The 23,146-nt window shown below is 51.5% G+C and overlaps 1 protein-coding gene across 8 annotated transcripts in view; it reads right to left on the bottom strand.

The window, feature by feature from the left end:
• ACLY (ATP citrate lyase) overlaps positions 1–23,146 on the bottom strand; it is a 49,782-nt gene that overhangs the window by 14,765 nt on the left and 11,871 nt on the right. For 4 of the 8 annotated variants that reach the window (XR_002830126.1, XM_006092402.3, XM_006092401.3 and 1 more), the window contains exons 2-18: positions 20,682–20,863; positions 18,866–18,988; positions 16,877–16,939; positions 16,208–16,398; positions 15,699–15,778; positions 14,236–14,366; positions 13,315–13,433; positions 12,425–12,561; positions 11,682–11,743; positions 10,353–10,470; positions 8,504–8,658; positions 7,922–8,012; positions 6,882–6,911; positions 3,843–3,987; positions 3,384–3,552; positions 1,598–1,702; positions 113–309 (exon numbers count right to left, since the gene is read on the bottom strand). Coding sequence is in view for 7 of the 8 variants with exons in the window: in XM_006092402.3 (XP_006092464.1) it covers positions 113–309; positions 1,598–1,702; positions 3,384–3,552; positions 3,843–3,987; positions 6,882–6,911; positions 7,922–8,012; positions 8,504–8,658; positions 10,353–10,470; positions 11,682–11,743; positions 12,425–12,561; positions 13,315–13,433; positions 14,236–14,366; positions 15,699–15,778; positions 16,208–16,398; positions 16,877–16,939; positions 18,866–18,988; positions 20,682–20,840 (2,075 nt within the window). In the remaining variant the exon portion in view is untranslated. Of the gene's footprint in view, positions 1–112; positions 310–1,597; positions 1,703–3,383; positions 3,553–3,842; positions 3,988–6,881; positions 6,912–7,921; positions 8,013–8,503; positions 8,659–10,352; positions 10,471–11,681; positions 11,744–12,424; positions 12,562–13,314; positions 13,434–14,235; positions 14,367–15,698; positions 15,779–16,207; positions 16,399–16,876; positions 16,940–18,865; positions 18,989–20,681; positions 20,869–23,146 lie in introns of those variants that run through there. The other 4 variants (XM_006092403.3, XM_023756929.1, XM_006092404.3 and 1 more) reach the window with 4 other exon arrangements.

The raw sequence follows: 23,146 nt of genomic DNA, 5'->3' as shown, positions 1-23,146 counted from the left end.
AATCGGGAAAACAAATAAGCACCCCCCCCCCCCCCAAAAAGGAAAGAAACACAGCTATGTGCCAGGAATTCAACAGTAGCAAGCAGTATGGGCTTGTCCCCCAGCTGATCACCTGTCCCCGCCAATGGCCACGCCCTCATAGACGCCATCTGTGGTCCGAGAGATGATATTGTTGAGCTCGTTGGACATGCCCCCAGAACGCGAGACATAGGCCACGCTGCCAGGGCGGTACAGCTTGGAGGCCAGGATGTTGTCCAGCATCCCGCCAGTATTCCCGATCTTAAAGCACCCAGGCTTGATGCCTCCAACCTGCAGGGGCAGAAATAGCAGTCAGGGAGGAAGGGAAGGGTGAGCTCCTGATCGACCAGAGAGCTCAGAAGCATCACCAAGCCCAGTGCTACCCGCCCATTCCAGTCTGGCCAGGCTGGGGAGGAAATGATCAAGACACCTAACACCTGCACATTGGGTTTCCTGCTTAAGAAGAATCTCGAGACATTATGCAAAAAAAAGAAAAAGAAAAAGAAGAAAGAAAGCCTTATTTGTAAAACGTGGCTTACCACCGATAGGTATATTCAGGGTTAGGTCGTCTCCTTTGCTCTCCAAGAGCGACAATGCCCAGTAAAAAGGTGTATAACACAGGTGTGTACCTCTGCTCAAAATCACCCACTGCCTCTGAGATAAAAGGTCCCTTTGTCTTCCTTTCACATAAATTTTAACGTAACAACCAGGTAAAAACAAAAACAAAAATATTCACAGAGCAATTTCTCCTTCAATAAAGAGCTTTTGGTCAAAAATAAAGCCTCCAGGTAGATTTTTCTTTGGTTTATAGTTAAAGGAATAATCAAAGACTATGCAATGTTTGTATGAGAGTGGGCAAACACTTAAAACAAGAATCTTCTCATTAGTCCCTTGAAACTGTAACGGTGATATGGACTGGAGAGTGGGCCTTTAAAAAATTAACTGGAGCCCTAACCGGTCTGGCTCAGTAGATAGAGTGTTGGCCTGTGGACTGAAGGGTCCCAGGTTCGATTCCGGTCAAGGGCATGTACCTTGGTTGTGGGCACATCCCCAGTAGGGGGTGTGCATGAGGCAGCTGATCGATGTTTCTCTCTCATTGATCTTTCTAACTCTCTATCCCTCTCCCTTCCTCTCTGTAAAAAATCAATAAAATATTTTTTTAAAAAATTAACTGGAAATGGACAGACTGACTTTCAAGAGGTACCCCTAAATCTTTTCAACTTAGGAAAGAAACAAAGAGTCAACAAGTGAGTTTCCTGAGGGCCCAAAACTTCTTAAAAGAGCTTGAATGTAAAAGGCTTTTTAGCCCTGGCCAATTTCTCTCAGTGGTTAGAGTTTTGGCCCTCAGACTGAAAGGTCATGGGTTTAATTCCTAGTCAAGGACACCACGTACCTCATACCTTCATTGCAGGGTGCATGCAGGAGGCAACCAATTGACGTGTCTCTCTCACATCAATGTTTCTGATGTTTCTCTGTCTCTTTCACCCCTTCCTCCCTCCTTCCATTCTCTCTAGAAATGAAAGGCACAAATATCCTGGGGTGAGGATTAAAAAAAAGGCTTTCTGGAGAGGAAGCTCACTGTGGCAGGTCCAATGATGGTCACGCCCTTCTGGTCCGCCTTCTTGATCAGCTTCCTGGTGAGGGCCTCAGGGATACCTTCAGCTATGATGGCAATGGTCCGGATCTAGAGGATGAGAACAGTCCTTCCTCATTAGCTTGTCGCCTCAGATGGACCAAGAGGCAGCAACCATTCAAGAACTCACCTCCCCTGTCCCCTTCCAGGCTCTAAGGACAAAGTAATATTAATAACAGGCACTGCTTCTTTCCACAAGTCTCTGTTCCCAATCTGATCACACCAAGCCTCCCCCCAGAAGAGAGGCATGGACATCCCAAACTGATCTCCATTGTTAACATCACAGTGACTCAGTAACCAAGCAGGAGCAAATGTTTCCAAAAAATCTGCTCGTCAGATTTTTCTCTCCCATCCAAAAATTCACAAGACTCAGACACCTGTCCCCACTGCACATACAGCAGCTATCTCTGGCTTACTCTGCTGTGCCCTTGAGTCTCTGATTCTATGTCCCCACAGGTCAGGGCTAGAATGTGCCAGAAAGGAGCTGCTTCCACAGTCGGAGAAGAAAGCCAGAGAACGTGGGGGGTGGGCAGAAGAGATTGAGAACCATCTCTGACTCTCATCCAGGGACTGGCAAACTGTTCTATAAAGAGCCAAATAGTATTTTAGGCTTTGCTGATCATGTGGTCTCTTTGGTAACTAAACTTTGCCCGAAAACAGCCATGGATAATATAAAATTAATGAGCATAGCTATGTTCCAATAAAACTTTATTTACAAGAACGGGCAGAGGGCTGGGTTTGGCCCTTGAGCTGCAGTTTGTCAACTTCTAATCTAGACTAAAAACTCAATTCATTTTTAGCAAGTATGCTTTCGTTTTTGCTTCATCTAGATATCCACACAAGTTTATCTTCTCCAGTTACACACGGAAGCAAACCAGTCTAGAATCAGAAATAATTATGAGCAGATGAATCAATATTTTTTCTATCGGGGAGGGGGTCTTACAAATCAGTAACAAAGAAGACAAACACCTCAATAGGGGGGGGAATAAAAAAGAAGGGAGGCCAAGTCATAGATTAGAAATGGCCAATAAATGTTTTTTTAAAGCTCATCTTAATCAAAGGTCTGCAAATTAAATAGGATGCCTATCAATTTGTCAAATATATATATTTAAAACCCAAACATTCAGTGTTGGCAAGGGTACAGAAAAACAGGAATTCTCAAACTCCTGATGGGAGTTTACATCAGTACACCATTTCCGGAGGGCACGTGGGCAGGATGGTCCAAGAGCCTTAAAGTCTGCTCATTCTGGTGAGCAGTTTGACTTCTAGCTATTTATTCTGGGGAAATAATTAAGGATATGTACAAATGTTACTCCAAAATGCTCATCACCAGACTTGACAAGCAAAACTGATACTACCAATGAATATTTATGCTGTGGAGAGTAATTGAAGAAAACGGATTATAAAATTAATCTGTAAAATATTATTCCATTTGGTAAAATCCAGGAAAAGGTGTGGATAAGGGTGTACTCAAACATAGCAGCTGTGTTTCTGGGAAACGGGACTTGAAGTATTTATTTTCTCCATACCCAGAACTTCTTGTTGGCCCAGTGAGCAGCCTGCCTGCCCTCGGTTACTACCCTCCCATCTAAAGATCAAGTGTCTTCAACCACTTTCACCCAGAACACTGGCCAGTCCCGAGTCTAAGCCCTTTGTCCCAGGTGGCAGTGAGCATGAGCACCACTCAGGAGCTCTCCCTACAACCCCCGCCTACCCCTAGGGCTGTGACTACCTGTGCATAACTCATGGTCTCAATGCTGCTGTCATAGGCAGAGCGAAGAGAGGCGAAGTTGATCAGCACGTCCACCTCTGGGTGTTTCTTCATGGCGTCGGCCATGTTCTTGAAGACAGGAATCAGGATCTCCTTGTGACCCCAGTAAAACTTCTGCTTGTGGTCCCCACTGTGAGAAAGGCAGAGGAGGGGTCAGGACAACCTGTCAGGATTGGGGAGGGGGTCCACCGGGGAGGAGCTTCATCCCCAGGTGGAAAGGCAGGGTTCTGCCCTCAAAGAGTTTCCATCTACTGGAAAAGACCCTCCAGGAACTGGTTCGCCCCAGTCTGGGATGGGCAGTCGCCTCCCCAGCAAAGGGAATGATTGAGCTGCTCCCCCAGCTCAGTCTCAGTCAGGGAGATTAGATGAGAAAATCCCACTTGGCAGCCATCTGCAGCCTTCCTGCGTGGCATGACTCACGTGAAAGGGTAGACCATGGCGGCCACCGAGGGCTCGTCTCGGGAGCAGACGTAGTCAAAGTCCAGCATGCCTTGCACAGCCCTGGTCTGCATGCCCCACACAATGGCCTTGGTATGGCTGCTGAAGAGGGTGGCGCTCTTTCCTGCTGGGCAAAAACACAGCGAGTGCACCCAGAGCACACACCCCTGTGAGACCCCAGGGGCAGGGCTACCTGCCAGACCCCTCCACGCCAAGTCCGGGGGGGGGGCTGATCAAAACCACAAAGGAAGGTTAAGAGGATGGAATTCTGAGAACTTGGGGAAGAGGTGCCTCAATTTCTTCTGGAAAGAGGTGGCAGAAAGTAAAGAGCTCAGGAGGTCTGCCTGGCTAGTAAACAGCTCAGCAACAAAAGAGAAAGGACTCCCAATGCAAAGAAGGGCCCCAGAGAATTCCTACAGGGCCTGCTCAATTTCACAGGAAAGGCATGTATATAATCAGCCTCCTGGTCATATGGAAATGGGCACTTGATAAATTATTTTTTTAAAATATATTTTATTGATTTTTTACAGAGAGGAAGGGAGAGAAATAGAGAGTTAGAAACATCGATGAGAGAGAAGCATCAATCAGCTGCCTCCTGCACACCTCCTACTGGGGATGTGCCCACAACCAAGGTACATGCCCTTGACCGGAATCGAACCTGGGACCTTTCAGTCTGCAGGCCGACGCTCTATCCACTGAGCCAAACCGGTTCGGCTGATAAATTATTTTTAAAGTCACTGGAAAATTTTGGTGAAAGCAGGATGTTCCACAACCCTCCACAAGCCTTTTCACCTCAAAATCTGGACATAAACCACCTTCAGTCAGGATTTGAATCCTCACAATTCTAGGTCAGTGTAGGTCCAATGAAGAGGTTTGCTCAGCCTTATCTCTGAGGTTCCGGCCGGGCTCTGGCACGGGTGAGGCAGGAGCAATACACTGCCCTCCTCCCTGGACTAGGTGGCTCTTTCCTACCCAGAAAACAGTGCTCTTGGATGGGCTCTCCGGCTAGCAGGAAAGGGGTGCGGGGCAAAAGAAAGGAACAAAAATATCTGGCAGAAGTGGATTCCTCAGCTTTGGAGGAAAAGGCCCCTTCACCACCCTTCAGGCAGGTGACCTCACCCTCCCTTCCCTGAAGTCCTAAGAAAGTAGCCCTCAGGGGAAAACAGTGCACCAAGCACAGTGGCATCTGGCATTAATTAACCTACTGTACTAATGCAGACTTGGCTAACCAAGTTCAAGGCCTGGTTAAATTAATTTAAGCCCTAGCTGGTTTGGCTCAGTGGATAGAGCGTCGGCCTGCAGACTGAAGGGCCCCAGATTCAACTCCGGTCAAGGGCACATGCCCAGGTTGCGGGCTCGAGCCCTAGTAGGGAACGTGTAGGAGACAGCCAATCAATCAATGATTCTCTCTTATCACTGAGGTTTCTCTCTCTCCCTCTTGCTTCCTCTCTGAAATCAATCAATATATATATATATATATTTTTTTTTTAAATAAAAGCTCAATTTCCCAAGGCATACAGAATTCTCATCCCCACTGGCCCGCCTCTTCCATCACAGCCATAAGCCTCTCATGACACAGGCTCCTGTTGTTGCAAATACCCGGGATTTACTGTCACTGGACCCAACTGGGTTTGACGAGACATGAGATCACAGAACAAAGGAAGCCACCTAATCCAGTACTGTCACTTCTCAATCCCAGGATATTGAAGCCCAGAGATGCCAAATGACTCAGATCCTAGGTCATCTAGCATCAGAGCCAGGATTACAGCTCAATTGTGCAAGTAGGAGGAACAAGAGTCCTGCCACTCCCGTCCTCGAGGGAGCCCACACCGAGTCAGCGCGCGCACACTCACACATCTGTCTGTCCAAGAGGGGACAGGAATCAGAAGAAAGCCTGGGCTCTCTACAAACCCCGCTGCACCTCCAGCATGAAAGGGAGAGGAGGTGAGAGTGCTCATCTCCTTGAGCACAGGAGCCAAAGCCGATGGGGGCAATCCTCAGCCCACCAGCAGCAAGGAGAGCCCAGAGGGAAACCTGCTCGGGGCTAAGAGCCCCCACTCGGCTCCTCCTCTAGCGCTGAGGGGAGGGCCCTCTCTGGTACAATCTGTCCTTCCTCTACCGCTTCTCAGCACAGCTGGGACTGACCGTGAGCATCAACTCCTCCCCTGGGGTAGAAGAGCTCTTAGAACTAGAGTGGCCCCTGTTCTCTCTGCACAGGCTCAGCCTCAGATTGTGCCTGTCAGGGATCAATGGGTCTTGCCAGATGTTGTAGGGACTGCTGGCCTTTCTGAAGGGACATAAGCAACCCTGCCTAGTTATTCCTTCCCCTCCCTTAAGCAAGAAAGGGGTCAAATATCATCAAAAGACTCCCCTTCCAGGGTAAAAGCTCCCAGGCTGTGAAAGTCAAGAAGTTAAAGGAAGTCCTGATGCTGTGAACAGGTGAGCAGGTGTGTTCTGGGTGAGGACATGCAGAGAATGCCTATGCTAACCAGTGACCTCTCCTGCTCTATCCCATCCTCCACCCAAACCCCAGGGAAACCTGAGCTTGTCCCTGATATGGGGAGCCCTGGGATAGTCAGCAGTGGTGAGGCTGAGGAGAGGAAGGTAAGAAATGAAACCATCAGGAGATGTGGATGAGAATCGGGAGGACATGGCTCCTGTCCTCACCCGCTGGGCTCTGCCACTTCCCCTTCGGTTTGAGGGCTCCCTCCTTCCCAGGAGGACTCTGTCCTCAGCACCACTCCATTCTCCAAGGCTGTGGGCGTGGCTCTCCACCCCCTCACACCCAAGTTTTGAGCCAGAGACGGCCACATGGCCAGGAGAGCAGTGAGTGGGAGCCTGAGCTGAGCAGGAGTGGGAAGGGCGAGAGAGCGAAGACTAGGACTTGGGGGCAGACCACACCGAGGCAGGAATGAAATACACCACACACACTGCCACCCAGCAGGAGGGGAAACAGAGCAAACGGTTAGTGAGACCCACTAAAAGCCACACGCAGATTTGGGCAGGGCAGGGGCGTCCTACCTTGCAGGGATCTTGGACTTGGGACTGAATCTGTCAAAGAAAATGACCAAGGCAACTGAGTGACCTGCTGGTGGCTGGAGGCTTTGGAGGGAGAGGGTGGGAATAGGGAAGGGTCCCATGGACAAGCCTGGCAGGGTTGCCACCCTCACCATCTCTCATCTATTCCACAACAGACAGGAGGAAAGCCAGCAAAAGAGAAGACAGCACTGATCAGCAGAGCGAAAGCAAGAAAGAGCAAAGGGCCAAAGGGGCAGAGAGGGGTCAGGAGGAACACGAAGGCTTGGAGGGTACGCTGGACACTGAATCTCTGCCCCCCACACCCCCATGCCCTCTGAAAGGACAGCTGGCCCGGTCCCAGCCTCTTAACCCCAGTCCCTCGTCCCTACAAAGCACACGATGATGGGGTCGACTGGGTTTGACCTGTCATTCTGTGCTGTGGGTTTGGGAATGACAGGACAGTGGCTTCCAACTCTAGTGCCTGGAGCCAGTGTCACTATTTCACAAAATGCCTTAAGCACTCTCTGTTGGTGTGTACTAGGAGAGGGTGCACAGGCCACACCAGCCCAAAAGCTAGTTACTGAACGCCAGTTGTAAGGGCTGGCTGGCCAGGATCACATCTTTGATAAGTCAGAGGATGGAGACAAATGAGGCAAAGTATAGATGGGCTGGTAGACAGCGGAGGCCTTATGGTGGAAAGGAGTGTCTTTGTAGGAGCCCCAGGATGATGGGGTGGGCAGGAGCTACCATAATACAGGAGCCTCCTCTGCCCTCCACTGGGGAGGAGAGTCTGGGAGACCTACCCATCTCCTGGAAGTAGGGGGTAAAAGAGAAAACAGTGGGGAGTGAAGTGACCCAGGTGCAGCATGAGTCCTCAGCACCAGGAGGACCACTGGGAAGGCTCAGCGCGTCCTCCTGTACGTTCCCATCCCACGCACCACGCTCACTCTCAGGCAAAGCCCAACACCTTCCGTCACCTCTGCTGGTCCAGTGAGGCCCGGAAGGGAAGCAGACAGAGAGGATCCGAAACTGCTGGGAGTTACCTTGTGGCACAGCGGGCTTGGCCTTCTTTGCAGGTGCCACCTCATCAGCCCTGCACTCAGAAAAAGATGCAGTCCTGCTCGGGGCTGGAGTCTGGGGTGAGACAAGGAGAGGGAGTAAGTCACAGGCAGCAGCTGGGGGAAAAGCCATTGGTCCTTGAGGCCCCAGAGAAATCAGGGAACAAGAACTAAGCACAGCAGTTCTTTATAAGCTGCTTCCAAAGCACTATTCTAACAACCTTCGGAGACAGGAATCAGAATTATCTCCAGGCTTCAGGTGAGCAAACCAAGGCTCTGAGCAGGCATAACTGCCGAAGTCTCACCCACAGCAGGATTTGAACTCAGATCTGATTAAAAAAAAAACCTGGTCTTTCCATTATACTACCTTGACTGGCATAGAAAAAAACTGGCCGAAATCCAGAAACCAACCGTGTAGTACTACAGCTGCCCCTTCCCCCACATTTCCCCAATGTCCCCAAATGGCTAGGGGCAGAGGAGGAGCACCATGTCCTGGATGGGATGGGGTGTGCAGGGCTGACTAAAACAGCATGGCAGGCTTTACGGTAGAGGCCAGCGGGCACCTACCGATGTGCTCCCACTGGCGTTGAGGAGGAAGTTCGCAGTGTGGGCAGCTGTGGGTGGCTGATTGGGGATAGGACGGTGGCCCAGGGCCATGCCCACAATGGCTGTCATGTGAGTCTCGGTGCCAAACACGTGGATGGGGATCCCAGTGGTCTTCCCTGTGAAGGAGGGAAAAGAGTCCATCATTCAAGTCCTCAAATAAGGGTCCAAGTCCACACGACTCTGCAAAGGTCCTATAGGGTCCTGCCTGATGCCCAGCACTTCCTGTGCAAGACCAAGTATACAGCACAAGCCAGCTGTCAGATCCTCATCAGCACACAAACCTGTGAGCACAAGCAGCACCAGAGTCGGCACTCCCGTTCACAGCCTGGACCCTGCTCTCCCACCCCAACCCACCCCGACCTCACACTCCAGCCTCCCTGGCCTGGCCCCTGCTCCTCAACACTGGCCCTGCTCCTTCCTCCGCATGGAGCTCTCATCCCAGACCTTCACCCAGCTGTTCTCGTCATTCAGCTCAAGTGCCTCCTCCCGATGACCTTGAAAGCCGCTCTCCTCCACACCACCCTGCCTGCTTCACCATGTAGAGCCCTGACAGCATCTTGTTCCAATAACTGTTTACTTGTTTAATGTCCCAACTGTGACTGAGTGACATTCACTGTGTACTCAGTTTTGGGGGGCAATGAGGATTTGGCACTGCTTCAACTGATTGAGGTAGGTTTGGTGTTTGCCATGGACACCAGATTTGGAAAAATGGGAAGATGAGAAGATTTCGTTTCTCCAATCACTCACTGAGCAAAAGCCTTCTGTCTGGCACCCCTCATGGACCCCTGCTCCACACACCACTGCTCTTGGCAATGAGGGCTACATTTTACTCAAGTCCAAAGCTGCTGGTCCCAACGCTCCCATGTTTCAGGTTCAATCAGGTCAACTTAGGGAGACCTGATTTTAGTCATGACTGACAAGATGTGGTCCCAGACTTCCTGAAAACACTGAGTGGTAGGCCTTTACCCCCTCCTCCCTTAGCTCAGTGAGGGCAAAGCTCTCCTTTCCCACCCATTACCAGAGCCTTGCCCTCTCACCCCTCACATCCAGGCCACCACTGTCCTGGACTCTGCTGCAGCCTCCTAAGAGCTCTCCCTGCTTCTATCCTGGCTGCTGGTTACCTAAGTCAAACTGTGTCACTCCTAAGGCCAAAGTCTCCCCACAGCTGCCAACCCAGGGTCAAAGCCAAGGGTCTCCTGGGACCTGTACTAGCCTCACATGCCTACTCCTGCTGCCCTTCCGCCTCCAACACCCAGCCCCATCCCATGGCCATCCCCACTGGGCCTGCACACGTGGACACACTCCCACTTCAGGGCCTTGGAACTTGCTCTTTCCTTTGCTGATAGCCCTGCTCCCTCCTCTTTTCCAGGTCACCTATCCAGTCAAGCATTCTCTGACCACCCCACATAAAACTGCCCATCCCCTCCCACACACACTACCCCTTCACCCTGCTTGTCTTCCTTCATGCACTTAGCGCAACCTGACATTACAGTCAACGTCCTCAAGTGCACAAGGGCCTGGCTGTCTGCCGTGCGTCCTGCAGTGGCTGTAACCGCAGTGCTTAGCACAGAGCAGATGTTCCCCCTAAATATTTGTTAAACAAAAAGCTGAATGAAAATGCTTTCCTGCCCATTCTGAAGTTTCGAACAGGTCTATGCCAGAGGGCAGAAAGTGGAAGTAGAGCGAGCTGCATATCCAGAGAGGGGAGCGGGAGAGCACGGAAGTGTTCCCAACTGACTCTTTCAGGAATCCCAAGGAAGTAGGCCACTGACACTCAGGGTGGGAGGGAAAGAAAAGGTCCCCATCTTACCAACTTCTCCCATCACCCGTAAGCCCTCCTGATAGTTGGGGCCACCTCTTCGGACAAAGATTGTGACCGCATGCTCCTTTAGGGGGCCCTGGTAATCTCGAATCGCTCTCACGATGCCCTGAAGTACAAAGGGACAAACAGACATGTGATTAAAAATAAGACAGCCATAATGCCCGACTGGTGTAGTAGCTCAGTGGTTGGGCGCCAACTGATGACTCAGGAGATGACGGTTCAATTCCTGATCAGGACACATGCTGGGGTTGCAAGCTCGATCCCCAGTAGGGAGTGTGCAGGAGGCAGCCAATCAATGATTCTCTTTCATCCTTGATGTTTCTCTCTCTCTCTTTCTCCCTTCCTCTCTCTAAACATATCCTTGGGTGAGAAATAAAAAATTTAAAAAAAAAAAGTCATTGTCCTATAAAAGCTTCTTCAAGAGATTTAGGGGAACAGCCCTTGTAATGGGTATCGACTTTGGAAAATAAGAGAGAATGTACAGGTGTGTAACAATTTTGTCTCTCCAGATAGAGGGCTAGTATACTGAGTCAGGAGTCTAATTTCTGTCACCCAAGGCCTTGCAAACAATTCCTGCTCCAGGCTTAACCACAATTATCACCAGTGTTGGCTTTATTGTGGGATTGCTCAGAAGTTAAAACAAAGCAGTCGAGACTGATCTGTTTCAGATTTGTCTGCTGAATCAGGTTCAATTAGGGACCCGTTTTAGGCAGACTGATGAGGCCTGGTCCTCCACATCCTGAGAGCTGACTTTCAAGGTTGACATTTATTTATTCATTATTCTCAAAACCTATATGAAAGTACCCGATGGGGCACATTCTTTTGAACAGCTTCAGGGAGCACCTGACCGTGGAATAATAACGGCCTCCTCGGGTGGCTGCCTTGAAGGGAATGATTCTTGAGACGTGTTAGCTCTGTCATCCTTGTTGACCCCCAGTCACTTTTAAAACTGTGCCCATGGCCCTGACCTGTGGCACAGGGACTCAGGCTGACGGGCCCTTGGCTAGATAACCAGGAGCCCCAGGTCATAAAAACACTTTCCTCATTCTGACTTTTTGGAGAGGAGACTGATGACTGAGAGATGAAAGACCAGGAGTTGCAGAGAACCCAGTCTCACAATGGACCGTTAAAAATTCAGATCCAGAGCTGTTCATGTCTTCTGCATCCGCCACAAGGAACCCTGGACCAAGAGCCTCCCTCTGGACTGGGTAAGTCATGGGAACTTGCTCCTGTCTTAAATTTGCTTGTGAGAACCTCCCTTCCCTGGTTCCTCCAAACCCATGCTCCCCAGAGACTGCAGTCACTGTGGCCGATTACCTTGAATGTGGCAGCCACATTGGTGAAGTTCGCGATGCTGCCTCCAATGATGAGGATCTTGCCTGGGTTTGGAGTAAGAGAGAAGTCAAAAAGGGTTAGAAAGGTAGACTTGAGCATCTTATCAGAAAGCCAACTGACAGTTCTCTCCACTGAGCGAGGGTCTCCCAACTGTTAAGAGGTATCAGTGCAGAGGTGGGGGAAACAGGCTGGTCTCCTGAGGATCAGCCTCATCAGCTCCCTCTCCATCACCTCCATCACCGAGCAGGTGGTTAACCCAAACCCACAGAATCTCCACGTCATTCCTAGACGGCCATCCAAACACCCAATTTGGTTTCTGGATACACCTGGTGGGAATCTCCCTCTCTCTGACTTCAGGGTAGGGGAACCGGTATGTGTAGTCCCCAACAGGGGACAGGTGGTAAAGGGAAGCTGGAATGGCAGTCGGGTAATAATGTCTAAACGGGCCACTAAGCACAGCTTATATCAGTCAGAGTGAGAGCACGCCTCACCTCCTCCCTTGCATCTGCTCATGGGGCTTTAAGTACACACCACCTCCTTATCCTCTCACAGCCCTCATCTGATAGATGTTATCACTGACAGTCAGGGAAACTGAGGTCCTTAAGTTAAATGAGTAGCCCCGGGTTGCAAAGGACCAGGACCACAATCTCCGTGCCTCCTAAGCCCAAAGCTGTTCCCCCTGTAGCACACTGGGCCATCCTAAGGAAGGAGCGTGTGAGTCTCACCATTGGGGTGCTTCTCGCGGGTCATGAGGGAGAGGATCGTCTTGGCATAGTCATAGGTCTGCTGCTCACTGGGGGCGCCCGAGTACTCCCCGTAGTTTGCCAGCTCATTGACACCCCCTAGATCGCAGATGGTATCGCTGCCAGGGAGATACGAAAGTCAGTGCTGGCTCCAACTCCAGCAGCAGAGGGTGGCAGCCTGATGACTGGGAGGACACGCAGGCGCCCCCAAAGCCCTGAAGTCAGACTATGGAACTGACCTCTCAGACCTCGGACCCTCAAGCCCCACAAGTGACACTTCAAGGCTCTCCCAGGCAGTGCACTCTGCCCGCGCTGGGCCACCGTGGGGCCCTGGACCGACTGACGATGGTAAATAAAGTGAACAAAGAACACCTCCCAACACGAAGAAAAAGTGCACATTCCACAAGTCCCTGTCAGGCTGCCCAATGAGAAGGAAAACTGCTGTAGCCAGAGGGAAGCCCAGCCAAGCAGGAAGGGGTGCGGCCGATCACAGGCCTAGAAAGGAGATGACTACTGGGCTTCAAGTGGAAAACCAGCAATCATCACAAAGGGTGAGGACTAGGACCCCAACATTTCTACCAAGGGTAAAGTATGTTCACCTGGTGACCTTGGGGACACAGCAACATTCACTTTCTGGTTCATTTTCTGTATTTGTTGTACCCTCATGTGGAATCCCTATCACTAATTCCAAGAACTAAAACTAATCAAAATAACTTCATTTTGAAGCAACAGGAAGGTGCACGGACCCCCCTGGCAGGCCAATGATTCCTGCTCTGCACCACAGTAAGGAACTAGAGCCCCCCAGGTGAAGCAGCTCGATCCAGGCTGTGAACGTGTGACCCAACTGGCACCTTCAGTAGCCGCTCAGTCACCTGTACACGACAGAGGCACCACCTCCAGCCACCATGGTCCAGATCCTCCCTTTGGGGTTCAGCAAGGTCAGCTTCAGGCTCGCCCCACTTTTGGCATCCAGGTCTGCAATGTAAGCTTCCTAGGGATCAGACAACAACAGGTGGGCCCTGTGGGCATCCCTTCACCAAGGTCCCAGATCCCCAGACTCCTCCCCTCCCCTTTCCCTGGAGACACATGAAGAGGTCCTCATTTGCCTTAATAGAGTCAGGAAAAAGGGGTTGTGTGGGGTCCTACGTGCCTGGGACAAAACAGGACGGCATCTTCAAGTACCAAAACCACCCATCGCCACTGTCACCGCTGAGGGCAAATTTCCCACTCCCTTCCTCTCCGACTTCAAGTCCTTGACCCTCTGCCCAAGTCCTAAGCCTTGCGATGTCACTGCTTCTACAATGGCCCCCACTCCCAGCATCTGCAGCCTACATCACACCACCCTCTCCCCTCCCCAGACCCCATCCTTTCTGCCAGCCCAGCCTCTTCCATTGGCCTGGGTTACGTCATGCCATGCAAGCCCGATTCTGCTGTGAGGACTTCAGAGAGGATGGGGTGGAAAGGAGCAATTGAAATTCTCAGCAAGTGGCAGAGAGAGCTACCTTCCTGACAGGATTAGGGGGAGCCACTTGGAATGATCAAGAAGTAACAAATCAAGCTAAGAGCCCAGGGAGGCTGATTGCGAGAGAAGTCTAAAAGGATTTCTGGCCGGGATTCAGAGGCTTGGCTGACTCCCACCTCTCATCCCCTTTGGAGTTTTAAAAAAATTAAATGGCTCTCGACCTTCCTTTCCCTGCCAAATATACAGCCCACTAGGGGACAAATGCTCATCTGAGATTAGTCACCCTCCCCCGCCCCCATCACTCTCCATCTCCTCCCCTAAGCAGCCTTACCTCTGGATAAGCCTCACGCCCAAAGGGGGGAGGGAACTCTATATCACCCCATTTCACTTTGCAGATGTAGTCAGCGGTGGCATCCACCTTGGCTGCCAAGTCAAGCACGTAGACGCCATCTTTGGTCACAACTGCAAGAAAAGCAGAGGCAATCAGACACCGGCCCCGGGCAGAAGTGACCACCAACCTCCAAACCCCTCCCCAGACTTCCCCTCACACCACTCCCACGGGGTCCAGGTCCCACACAGGCTAATGACTTCCTCACTCGGCAAGAAACCAGAGTAACTCTTATGGAGACACAGCCTCCCCCCATCAAAGAAAAAACAAACCCTAGAAGTCCTATAGGTAATATAATAGGAAAGTTGCTATGGCAATTTTTAAACATTTTTCATAAAATGCTACACAATGTGCCTTAACTATTCACCCAACCATGGCCTTGCTATTTAAAAAAACGTTTAAAGGTATAGGTTGCTGTCAGAAGACCCCCTAGGTATGTACATGTGGTTTTTGCAGTCTGGCTAGGAAGCCTCACTGTTCAGTGGGGGTGGGGGTGGGAAGGCGTGAGGGTGCACTGGGCCCCAAGCCAGCAGGGTTCATTTATTGCCACCTCACTGGGCATCTATCTTCCCTCTCCCCCAGGGCCATTTAGCTAATTAAGTTATCACAGAGCCATCTGGTCCATTAGAGGGACTGCATCCCCAGCTGCATCTGGAATCAGGACTTTGCCCTCAGAAGCCCTGGCCAGAGCCAGATCACACCACCTGCCTCCTTCCCTGCCTGAGAGGCTTGGGCCAAGGCTTCCTGGTCTTGGGGATCAATGATTGACCAGCTCCTGGAAGGAGGGGGCGAGGGGTGCTCTGAGGGCACAGAGAGGAAAGAACAGCCTAAAAGGTCAGACCAGTGCAGAGGTAGCCCTGGTCCTAGGCAAACAGCCTAACCTAACCTACTGGCAGAAACAGCCACAGAGCACTTAGATCAAAACCAGGACTTCTCCATTGCAGAACAAATTAAGGCCCAAGAAAGAAGCTAGAGCCCTAGCTGGTTTGGCTCAGTGGATAGAGCGGCAGTCTGCGGACTGGGGGGTCCCAGGTTTGATTCCGGTCAGGGGCACATGCCTGGGTTGCAGGCTTGATCCCCATTAGGGGACGTGCAGGAGGCAGCCAATCGATGATTCTCTCTCATCATTGATGTTCCTATCTCTCTTTCCCTCTCCCTTCTCTCTGAAATCAATAAAGATACATTAAAAAAAAAAAAAAGAAGCTAGAGCTGGTTAAGGAGGAATAATCACGGTCCTCTAATTAAGAGCTCGGACACAGGAGCCTGCACTCGGTGAGCTTGGAGATCCCTCTGTGCACACACACCTGTCTGCACTGCCTCCAAATGTAAAGGCCAGGGTTACTGTGGGCACTGGGGCCCTGCTATCACTGACCCATGTCCCATCCCACCCCCACAGAGCCAGTTACCAAGGGGGTTGATCTCGAGGTAGGTGAAGTACAGATCCTCATAGAAATTGAAGAGGCCAGAGATGAAACTGGCCAGAATTCTAAAGGGGGAGGGAGAGAGACAATCAATCCATCAATGAGCAGGCTCAGCAGCAATGTCACCCACTGCCACTGACAGCTCCACTTCCTGCCATCCTGACACCCCGCCAACCCCCTTGCTGTCCTCTGCCAAGCCCACTCCTTGGACATCACTCTTCAGCCACTGAGGCGGAAAGGAGCTGTCAGGCAGGGAGCCAGAGGAGGAGGCACCAGACGGACAGGGGCAAGGTGAGGGACGCTGACGGCATATTTTAGTCTGAGCCAGCCAGCTATCCTCTTTGGGACCTGGGGTGGGGGATGGGGATACCGGGCTGTGTGTACGCCTCCCACCCAGATAGGGAAGACCACTCTGCTTTCCCTGCTCCGTGCCCAGAGCCTGTCAGCTTTCCCTATTCCCCCCTGCCACGTCCCTGCAGACCCTCTCACTCAACTCTTTCTTGTCTTCAGGGGCATGGACCAACAGGTGTTCCTTGATGTCCTCAGGATTCAGCTTCTCGTCCACCCCGACAAGCAGTTTCTGGGCTTTGGTGTCCACATCGCCCACGTCCACCCCCCCTTCGTGGTGGAACAGGACGTAGTCCCCTTGTCGGGTAGCATAGATGCAGACGTAGAACTCCTCCGCCTTGCAAGGGACAAGAGCATCAGGTGGGTGAGGGCACTGAACAGAGGACACGGAGCCCAGCCCCTGTGGTGGCATTTCTAAAAACACTCACCAAGGGAGACCTGTTTACCACACCCCCCCACCACCACCCACCCCCGCCCAGGGGACAAGAGGAGAGAAGAGGCCGCTGCCTGGCTCGCTGACAGTCCACCCTGAGGCAGCAGGACTTGATCTGAGGAAGGAGGTTCTGCCTTCAAGTCTTTCTCATCTCAGCACTGGAAGTCACCAGCCCTGATTCCTCCTGACTGCAAACTAAGCCCTTTCCTTCATCTCTGGACTCCCTGCTCCGTAGGCCCCGCAGGCCCTCAGTGCAGCTTCCGAGACTCTAGTCCCTTTGACTTTTCTCCAGCAGCTTAATTTCCCCTTTCATCATTTTACAGTCAACAAACTCAAGGCTCCAGGAGGGAGAAGACCCAGCGTGGAGCCACCTCACACATACCTGACTGTGCGGGACAAAGGGTTCGATCAGAAAGTTCTTGAGGAAGCCTCTGGCCTTGCCCACCTACAGAGATGAAGGGAGATAAAGCTTAGATGGACGGCATGTCTTCCTCCTGAGGGCAGAAGGAGGAAGCACCCTCTGCTCCTCCACCCACCTTCCCTTCAGAGGTGGAGCCCAAGCACTACCACCACAATACTCGGCAAAGATTTTCCCAGAAACCAAGGCCATCGGGCCACAGACCCCTAACCTAGCGATTTTCAACAGCTGTGCTGCAAAAAATTTTAAGACATGCAATAACTAGCTATTTAGTCAGGGGCACTGACCTCTTTTCGCTTAGATTGTCAAACAGAAAAATGACAACAGCCAACACAATAGCTGTCCAATGGGAATTAATCAAAATTATACCTTTTTTTGTGTAGGATCGGCAAAAAATACATCTATTTTGGTGTGACGCAGAATTTTAGTAATTAGTTTGTGTCCCCTGAGATGAAAAAGGTTGAAAATCACTGCCCTAAGCTAAAGAAGTCCTCATGGGATCCCCTCTTCCATCTGCTTGCCCTGGTGCCAGCACACTTCGACGTGTACTGACCTTGCGCGTTCTTTTTCTGCCTCCTCTGGAGGGTGATAAATGAGCTGCAACATTGTCTCACCCCCAAAAGCACAGAGATGGGGAGTCACCTCCCTCCCTGCCATCACACAAATTAGAGCTCAGACAAATCAAGGCTACCTCAGAGCTCAGGCAGGGACGGGGAACCACGGTGGGGGCGGAGGGGGGAGAAGAGGAGAGCAAGAGCTTGACGGGGAAAACTTTTCCACGCAGACTTTCATGACTGACGACAACAGGCCTGCAGAGCTAATCAGTCTGAGTGGATCCCTGGTGGCAGCCAAGGCAGACAGCCCTCATCCCAGTGTCCTGAAGCCCCCGCCTGCCCGTGCATCACTGCTGAGTCAGAGACCAGACAGTGATCCATCAGGGGTAATGAGCCGCTCCTGGGCCAAAGCTACTGCCGGCTCAGACGTTCTGACATGCCCTCCACAGCCAGCTGAGGAGAAGGGAGCATGAGGACCTCCCTGGGGACACTGCTCAGCCCCCGATCCTGCTGTCCTTTCCCTGGAAGCACAAAGGTCAAGATCCTTCACCCCGGGCTCATGTACGTCAAGGATCCCTCTTTACCTATAGGGCCAAGAACAAAATTAGGGCGAAGAGCTGATTTAAGGAAGCCCAATCAGAGAGGAGGATGACTCCATCACCACCTTCATTCTACTTCCGAGGAGCCACAGAAGAAAAGTCATCCCTGGCCCACAGTCACCCCAGAGGGGACAAAGCCAGGTGTGGACGGCACAATCCCCTCAGTCTAAGCCAAGCCGCAGCACATCCCTCCCCTCAATTCTCCACCTCCCTTTGGGAGTGAGAAGAAATGCAATTTTATTTCTGAGCATCTGTTAGCCTTCCCAAATCATATTTCACTTTAGCTCTCTCATCTACAGAGATGAGATTAAATACCAAGCCAGGAGAAGCCAAGAATTTAATTTACTCATCAGTACTATTAACTGTCGTGTTCCAGATTCTTGGCCACGTCATACCTCTGCTTAAATGATTCTGCATCTCTCTTCTTCAACTTTTTTACCCACCCTCTTAGGATTTCCATGTCATGACAAGCTACCATGACCTTTCTGGAAATTGAAAAGAAAGGCATTCCCAGAATGGGCCTCAGAGTCCCATCTCAGGTTGCCAATAAAAGAGAAGACCACTTCCACGTGGCTCTCAATTGTACTGGGGTCACTTTTGCAGCACAGCTGGCCATTCCCTGATGCGGGAGCTGGGAACGAGCCCCAAGACTGGCCCTGCTGACTAAGTCAGCTCCATAGGACTCTGCCTTCCCCAGCTGCAAGCTTACCCGTGTGGGGGTGGCCTATACAGTTACTAGAGTGACCATGTTCGCTTCTGCCACCGCAGCACGGCCACCCCAACCCTGTACCCAGACTCACTGTGGCTTCCTGTCCCAGCCGTGGCTTCAGCCAGGACTTGACCCCATCCAGAGTGAGGTTGACCCCAACTAGGCCCAGCTTGCCACGCCGTTTGATCAGCTGGTCTGGCTTGACCACCAAGCTCTGGAATGAGAGGAGTTTGTATTTAGAGCAAGGAAAGAGAAGGTAGAGTAGAAGTGACAGCCCTAGTCGGTTTGGCTCAGTGGATAAAGCGTCAGTCTGCGGAGTGGAGTCCTGAGTTCAATTCCGGTAAAGGACACATGCCCAGGTTGCGGGCTCGATCCCCAGTAGGAGGTGTGCAGGAGGCAGCCAATCAATGATTCTCTCTGATCACTGATGTTTCTCTCCCTCTCTGAAATCAATAAAAATGTATTTTAAAATAAAGAAAAGAAGAGGTGACAGTTTGGGGACAAAAAGTACAATGCACCCTGCTCCCCAAACCAATCACACCCCTCTTTTAGGGTCAACTCCTGGACGCTTCCCTCACCTGTCCCACAGCCTACATCTTTCTTTTGACAACCAGGAATCTAGAACTACCCCTGCCCAGGATAGGGCCTGGCATAGAGTAGGTGTTCACCAAGTACCTACTAAATAAATGATTCCCCCCTTCCCCCTATGTGGTATCTTAGCTTCAATAAACCATAAGCTTTGGGTTTAACCTCCAGCTTTTATCTCCCCGACTCTCAGACATGGACCAGCCAGTTTTCCAAAAGGAAGAACAGAGAGATAGGGCTTTGGGGTGACAAAGGACCTGAGAGGTCATCTGGTCAACTCCAGCCCTGTCTACAAGCCCAATAAGGAGCCCCCAGACACTGCTCATACACCCAGGGCCAGGAAATTCACTACCTCCAGAGGCAGCTCCCTTTGCGGCTGAGCTGCCTCCCAGTGGGAAGACATGTGGATTCCGGAAGCCCCCACCATTGGTCCTAGTGCTGCTCTCTGGGCCCTGCCAAAGTCTAAGCTTCCCAACACTTCCCAACAGTGCCCTACAGGGATCTAAAGAAGAGCCTCTATGCCAAGCTGCCCCCCACCCAAGGCCATTAGCCATTCTACACAAAGTACAATGTCACACTTCCTCATGGCCCTGCCATTCATGATATGCTCCACTGGGGAGTGTGTGTGTGTGTGTGTGTGTGGTCGGGGAGAGACACACGCCTACCTACTTTTCACTAAGCATCTACCAAGTGACAGGCAGCACACTAAAGGCTTTCCAGACCTTACTGCTAATCCTTTCAGCTCACAGGGTGAAGATTATGCCCATGAAACTCAGAGGTAAAATGGTTTGCTCCAGGCCACATGGTTAATAAACAGAGGGCTGACATTTGGACTTATTTGTCCAGTTCCAAGCCCATGCTCTGTAGGCCATGCCCGGTACCTTAACATGCAGGGAGCTGAACACAAAACCTTGCTCAGCCCTGGAAGGTGTGCTCAGTGATTAGAGCGTCGAGCTGAGTACCAAAGGGTCATGGGTTGGATTCCGGTCAAGGGCAGGTACCTGGGTTGCAGGTTCGACCCCTGGCCCCGGTTGCGGTGTGTTCGGGAGGCAATCAACTGATGTGTCTCTCTCACATCAACGTCTGTCTGTTGTTTCTCTCTCCCCTCCTCCCTTCCACTCTCTCAAAAATTAATGGAAAAAAATATCCATGAGTGATATTTTTTCCATTACTTTTGGAACAAAAACCCTGCTCAGCCCACTGCATGCTGCCCACTGATGCAGGCAGTCTGCCATCTCATGACCCACTTGGACATCTCCAACAAACTGGCTGCTTTCCCTTGAACTCAGCCTGGATGAAGGGTCCGATGGGGACAAACTCACCTGGCTGAGCAGCCAGGGGTGGTCTTGCAGCAGGCGGGCCCAATCTGTGTCAGGGGTGACGCGGGCATACTTGAACCTGTTCTGGATAGCCGAGGTGGTGCAGATGTACTTGTAAAGGAGTTCTTTGCCCGTCTGCTCTGAAATCGCCTTGGCCGACATGGCTGCAGAGGGACCTGCTCTACCTGTTGGTCAGAAGGGACAGAAAATGGAAGCACTATCTTCTCCAGCAGGGCAGTCACACACCCAAACAATACAACCAGATCGCAGCACTTCTCCAGAGGGAGAAAAGGGCTACCCAGCAAGAGGGGTGGGCTCCCAAACAGCAGCAGAGGATCAGGAGATGGAGGGGGGAGGGAAGATGGTAAGAAATATAAGGCTGGCCTTTCCTCTCTGACCCTTGGCCTCAATCCTATCTCTACTCCCTCGAGGCAAACCAGCTCCCCCATGCCAATATTCATCCGACAACCAAGGCAGATGGATGGGGAGAACAGCATCATCAGTGGTATGACCCAAACCTCAGTGCTGGTCCCACCCAAGGTGGGCGCACAGACACTGAAACACACCCTTTGGTTCTATGACCTGTGGGGAGAGCAGCCAGCCAACTTGTGCAATGCTGGTCTGACTCCCCCTACAGGTTTTGTCTCCCCCACACCCAGATTCACACACACACACACACACACACACACACACATCTGCAAGCTGAAGGTCAGGTCAACAAGTTTACTAAGCCTTGGACAAGAACAAGCCCCCTGAGAAACAAAGAGTAATCCCAAAGCTCATTTCTCCCGGGCACTAGACTCCCACTCGTGAGTCCAGAGCAGACACAGGGCGGGGGAACTATGACCTTCAGTGCAACCCACCCGGTCCACTGAGTCACCCAGCTCTAATTTAGAGCAAAACAGAGCCTCCCCGGGGACCACCCTGAACTGGTCACTTCTAACTGAGCCAGGGCCGGGGGAGGAGGCAGAAATCATCCTTAGTCACATGTACATAGAAACTCACCTTATGTGAGCCCTGTGAGTTGCATTGAGATTCATAACCCTGTTTCTTAGATGAGGAATAGAAGCTCAGAGGAGTTATGATAACTTGTCCAAGAAGCCTAATTAATTAGTAGGGGACCCAAACCCTTTTACTCCTGGTCCCCAGAAAACCCCACACTTCAGCTCAAGAAAAAAGACCATTTCTAAAAGGAACAGGCCATGTCCCCTCTTCACCTCAGAAAAGGGTCTGTGACAATTTCACTCCCCGCCCCACACTTTGCTCTGATACACCCATTCTCTCCCATGGGTAGTGACAACAGCGAGTTGAGGAGAGGGACAGGGGAGAGAAAGGAACCCAAGCCATCATGCTAAGAGGTGCCAGATCATGAAAAGACACTCCTGTCTCGCCCACAAAGATCCAGAACTGAAGCTGTTGAATTTGCTAGAGGAGAAAAGGCAAGTGCAAATAAAGGAGGGCAGAGTTAGGGAGGCGGCTGGTTTAAACACACATTCCCAGCTCAGGGAAGGCCAGTGTTCCAGGGCCACTCTGCACCTCCCTCCCAAATGGCCAGGCTGGAGCTTCAGGTTCTAATCCTGGCTTGGCTGGTTCCCTCAGCCTCCCAGCTGGTCTAGGGCTGGGCACAATAGGCGCATTCAGGCTGGTGTCTGGCCCAAAGTGGGATCGCAGGGAAGGGGCTCAAACAAGACATTCCCTTTTCTGGCCTCCCCCTGAAATGACGTCCAGCTCCATCTCAACATGAGCTTCAGAAGGAGATGCCTCAGTCAGCCCCACTGCCCACAGTCCTCCACCCCCACCCACTCCAGCTCCATTTCCCAACCTCCTTGACTCAGACCAGAAAAACTGGTCCTGAAATCAGATGGGTACACCGGCCCCCACTCTCCTCCCAAACAAAGTGCAGCCCAGGGCAGGTCAAGCAGAGAAAGGAGAGGGCAGCTTCTACCACCCTCAGCAGTTCAGACACGTCAGGCACAAGTGGTCAAAAATCCAGAAGGAAGAAGCCCCTCAGCTAAGCCTCTCCAACAGCGGGGTCTGACAGAGGCTCCCCCAAACTTGGCACCTGCCAAAACAGACGGAGACCCAACTTTGGAAAGGACAGGGTGAGAAAAGGGACCTCTGTAGCTGAAAAAAAAATCACTATTTTCTTGAGCATCAGATCAAATCTCAGATCCAAGAGCTCATCTCCACAAAGTCCTCAAAAGAAGATGCGAGAAGACGCAAGAGGGGGATGATACAGGATAGAAAAGATTTGCCACCAGAGCACTCTGGCTGAGATGGGGCAAGCCCTCTCACGGACAATAAAGAGAATAAGAGCAGGAAAAGAATCGCCTCTGCATGTTCACCAAGGCTCACAAACCCAGGGAGTGGCCTGGGTGGAGGTAAGTCCCAAGTTTAATCATTCAACGGGTCTTAAAGCCTCTCTAGGGCAGCGGCTCTTAACCTATTTGAAGTCTCAAACTCATCTG

This window comes from Myotis lucifugus, unplaced genomic scaffold, assembly GCF_000147115.1.
Source record: "Myotis lucifugus unplaced genomic scaffold, Myoluc2.0 scaffold_100, whole genome shotgun sequence".
NCBI lineage: Eukaryota > Metazoa > Chordata > Mammalia > Chiroptera > Vespertilionidae > Myotis > Myotis lucifugus.
The sequence above is the reverse complement of the archived record's forward strand: the minus strand, read 5'-3'. Positions and strand labels throughout refer to the sequence as shown.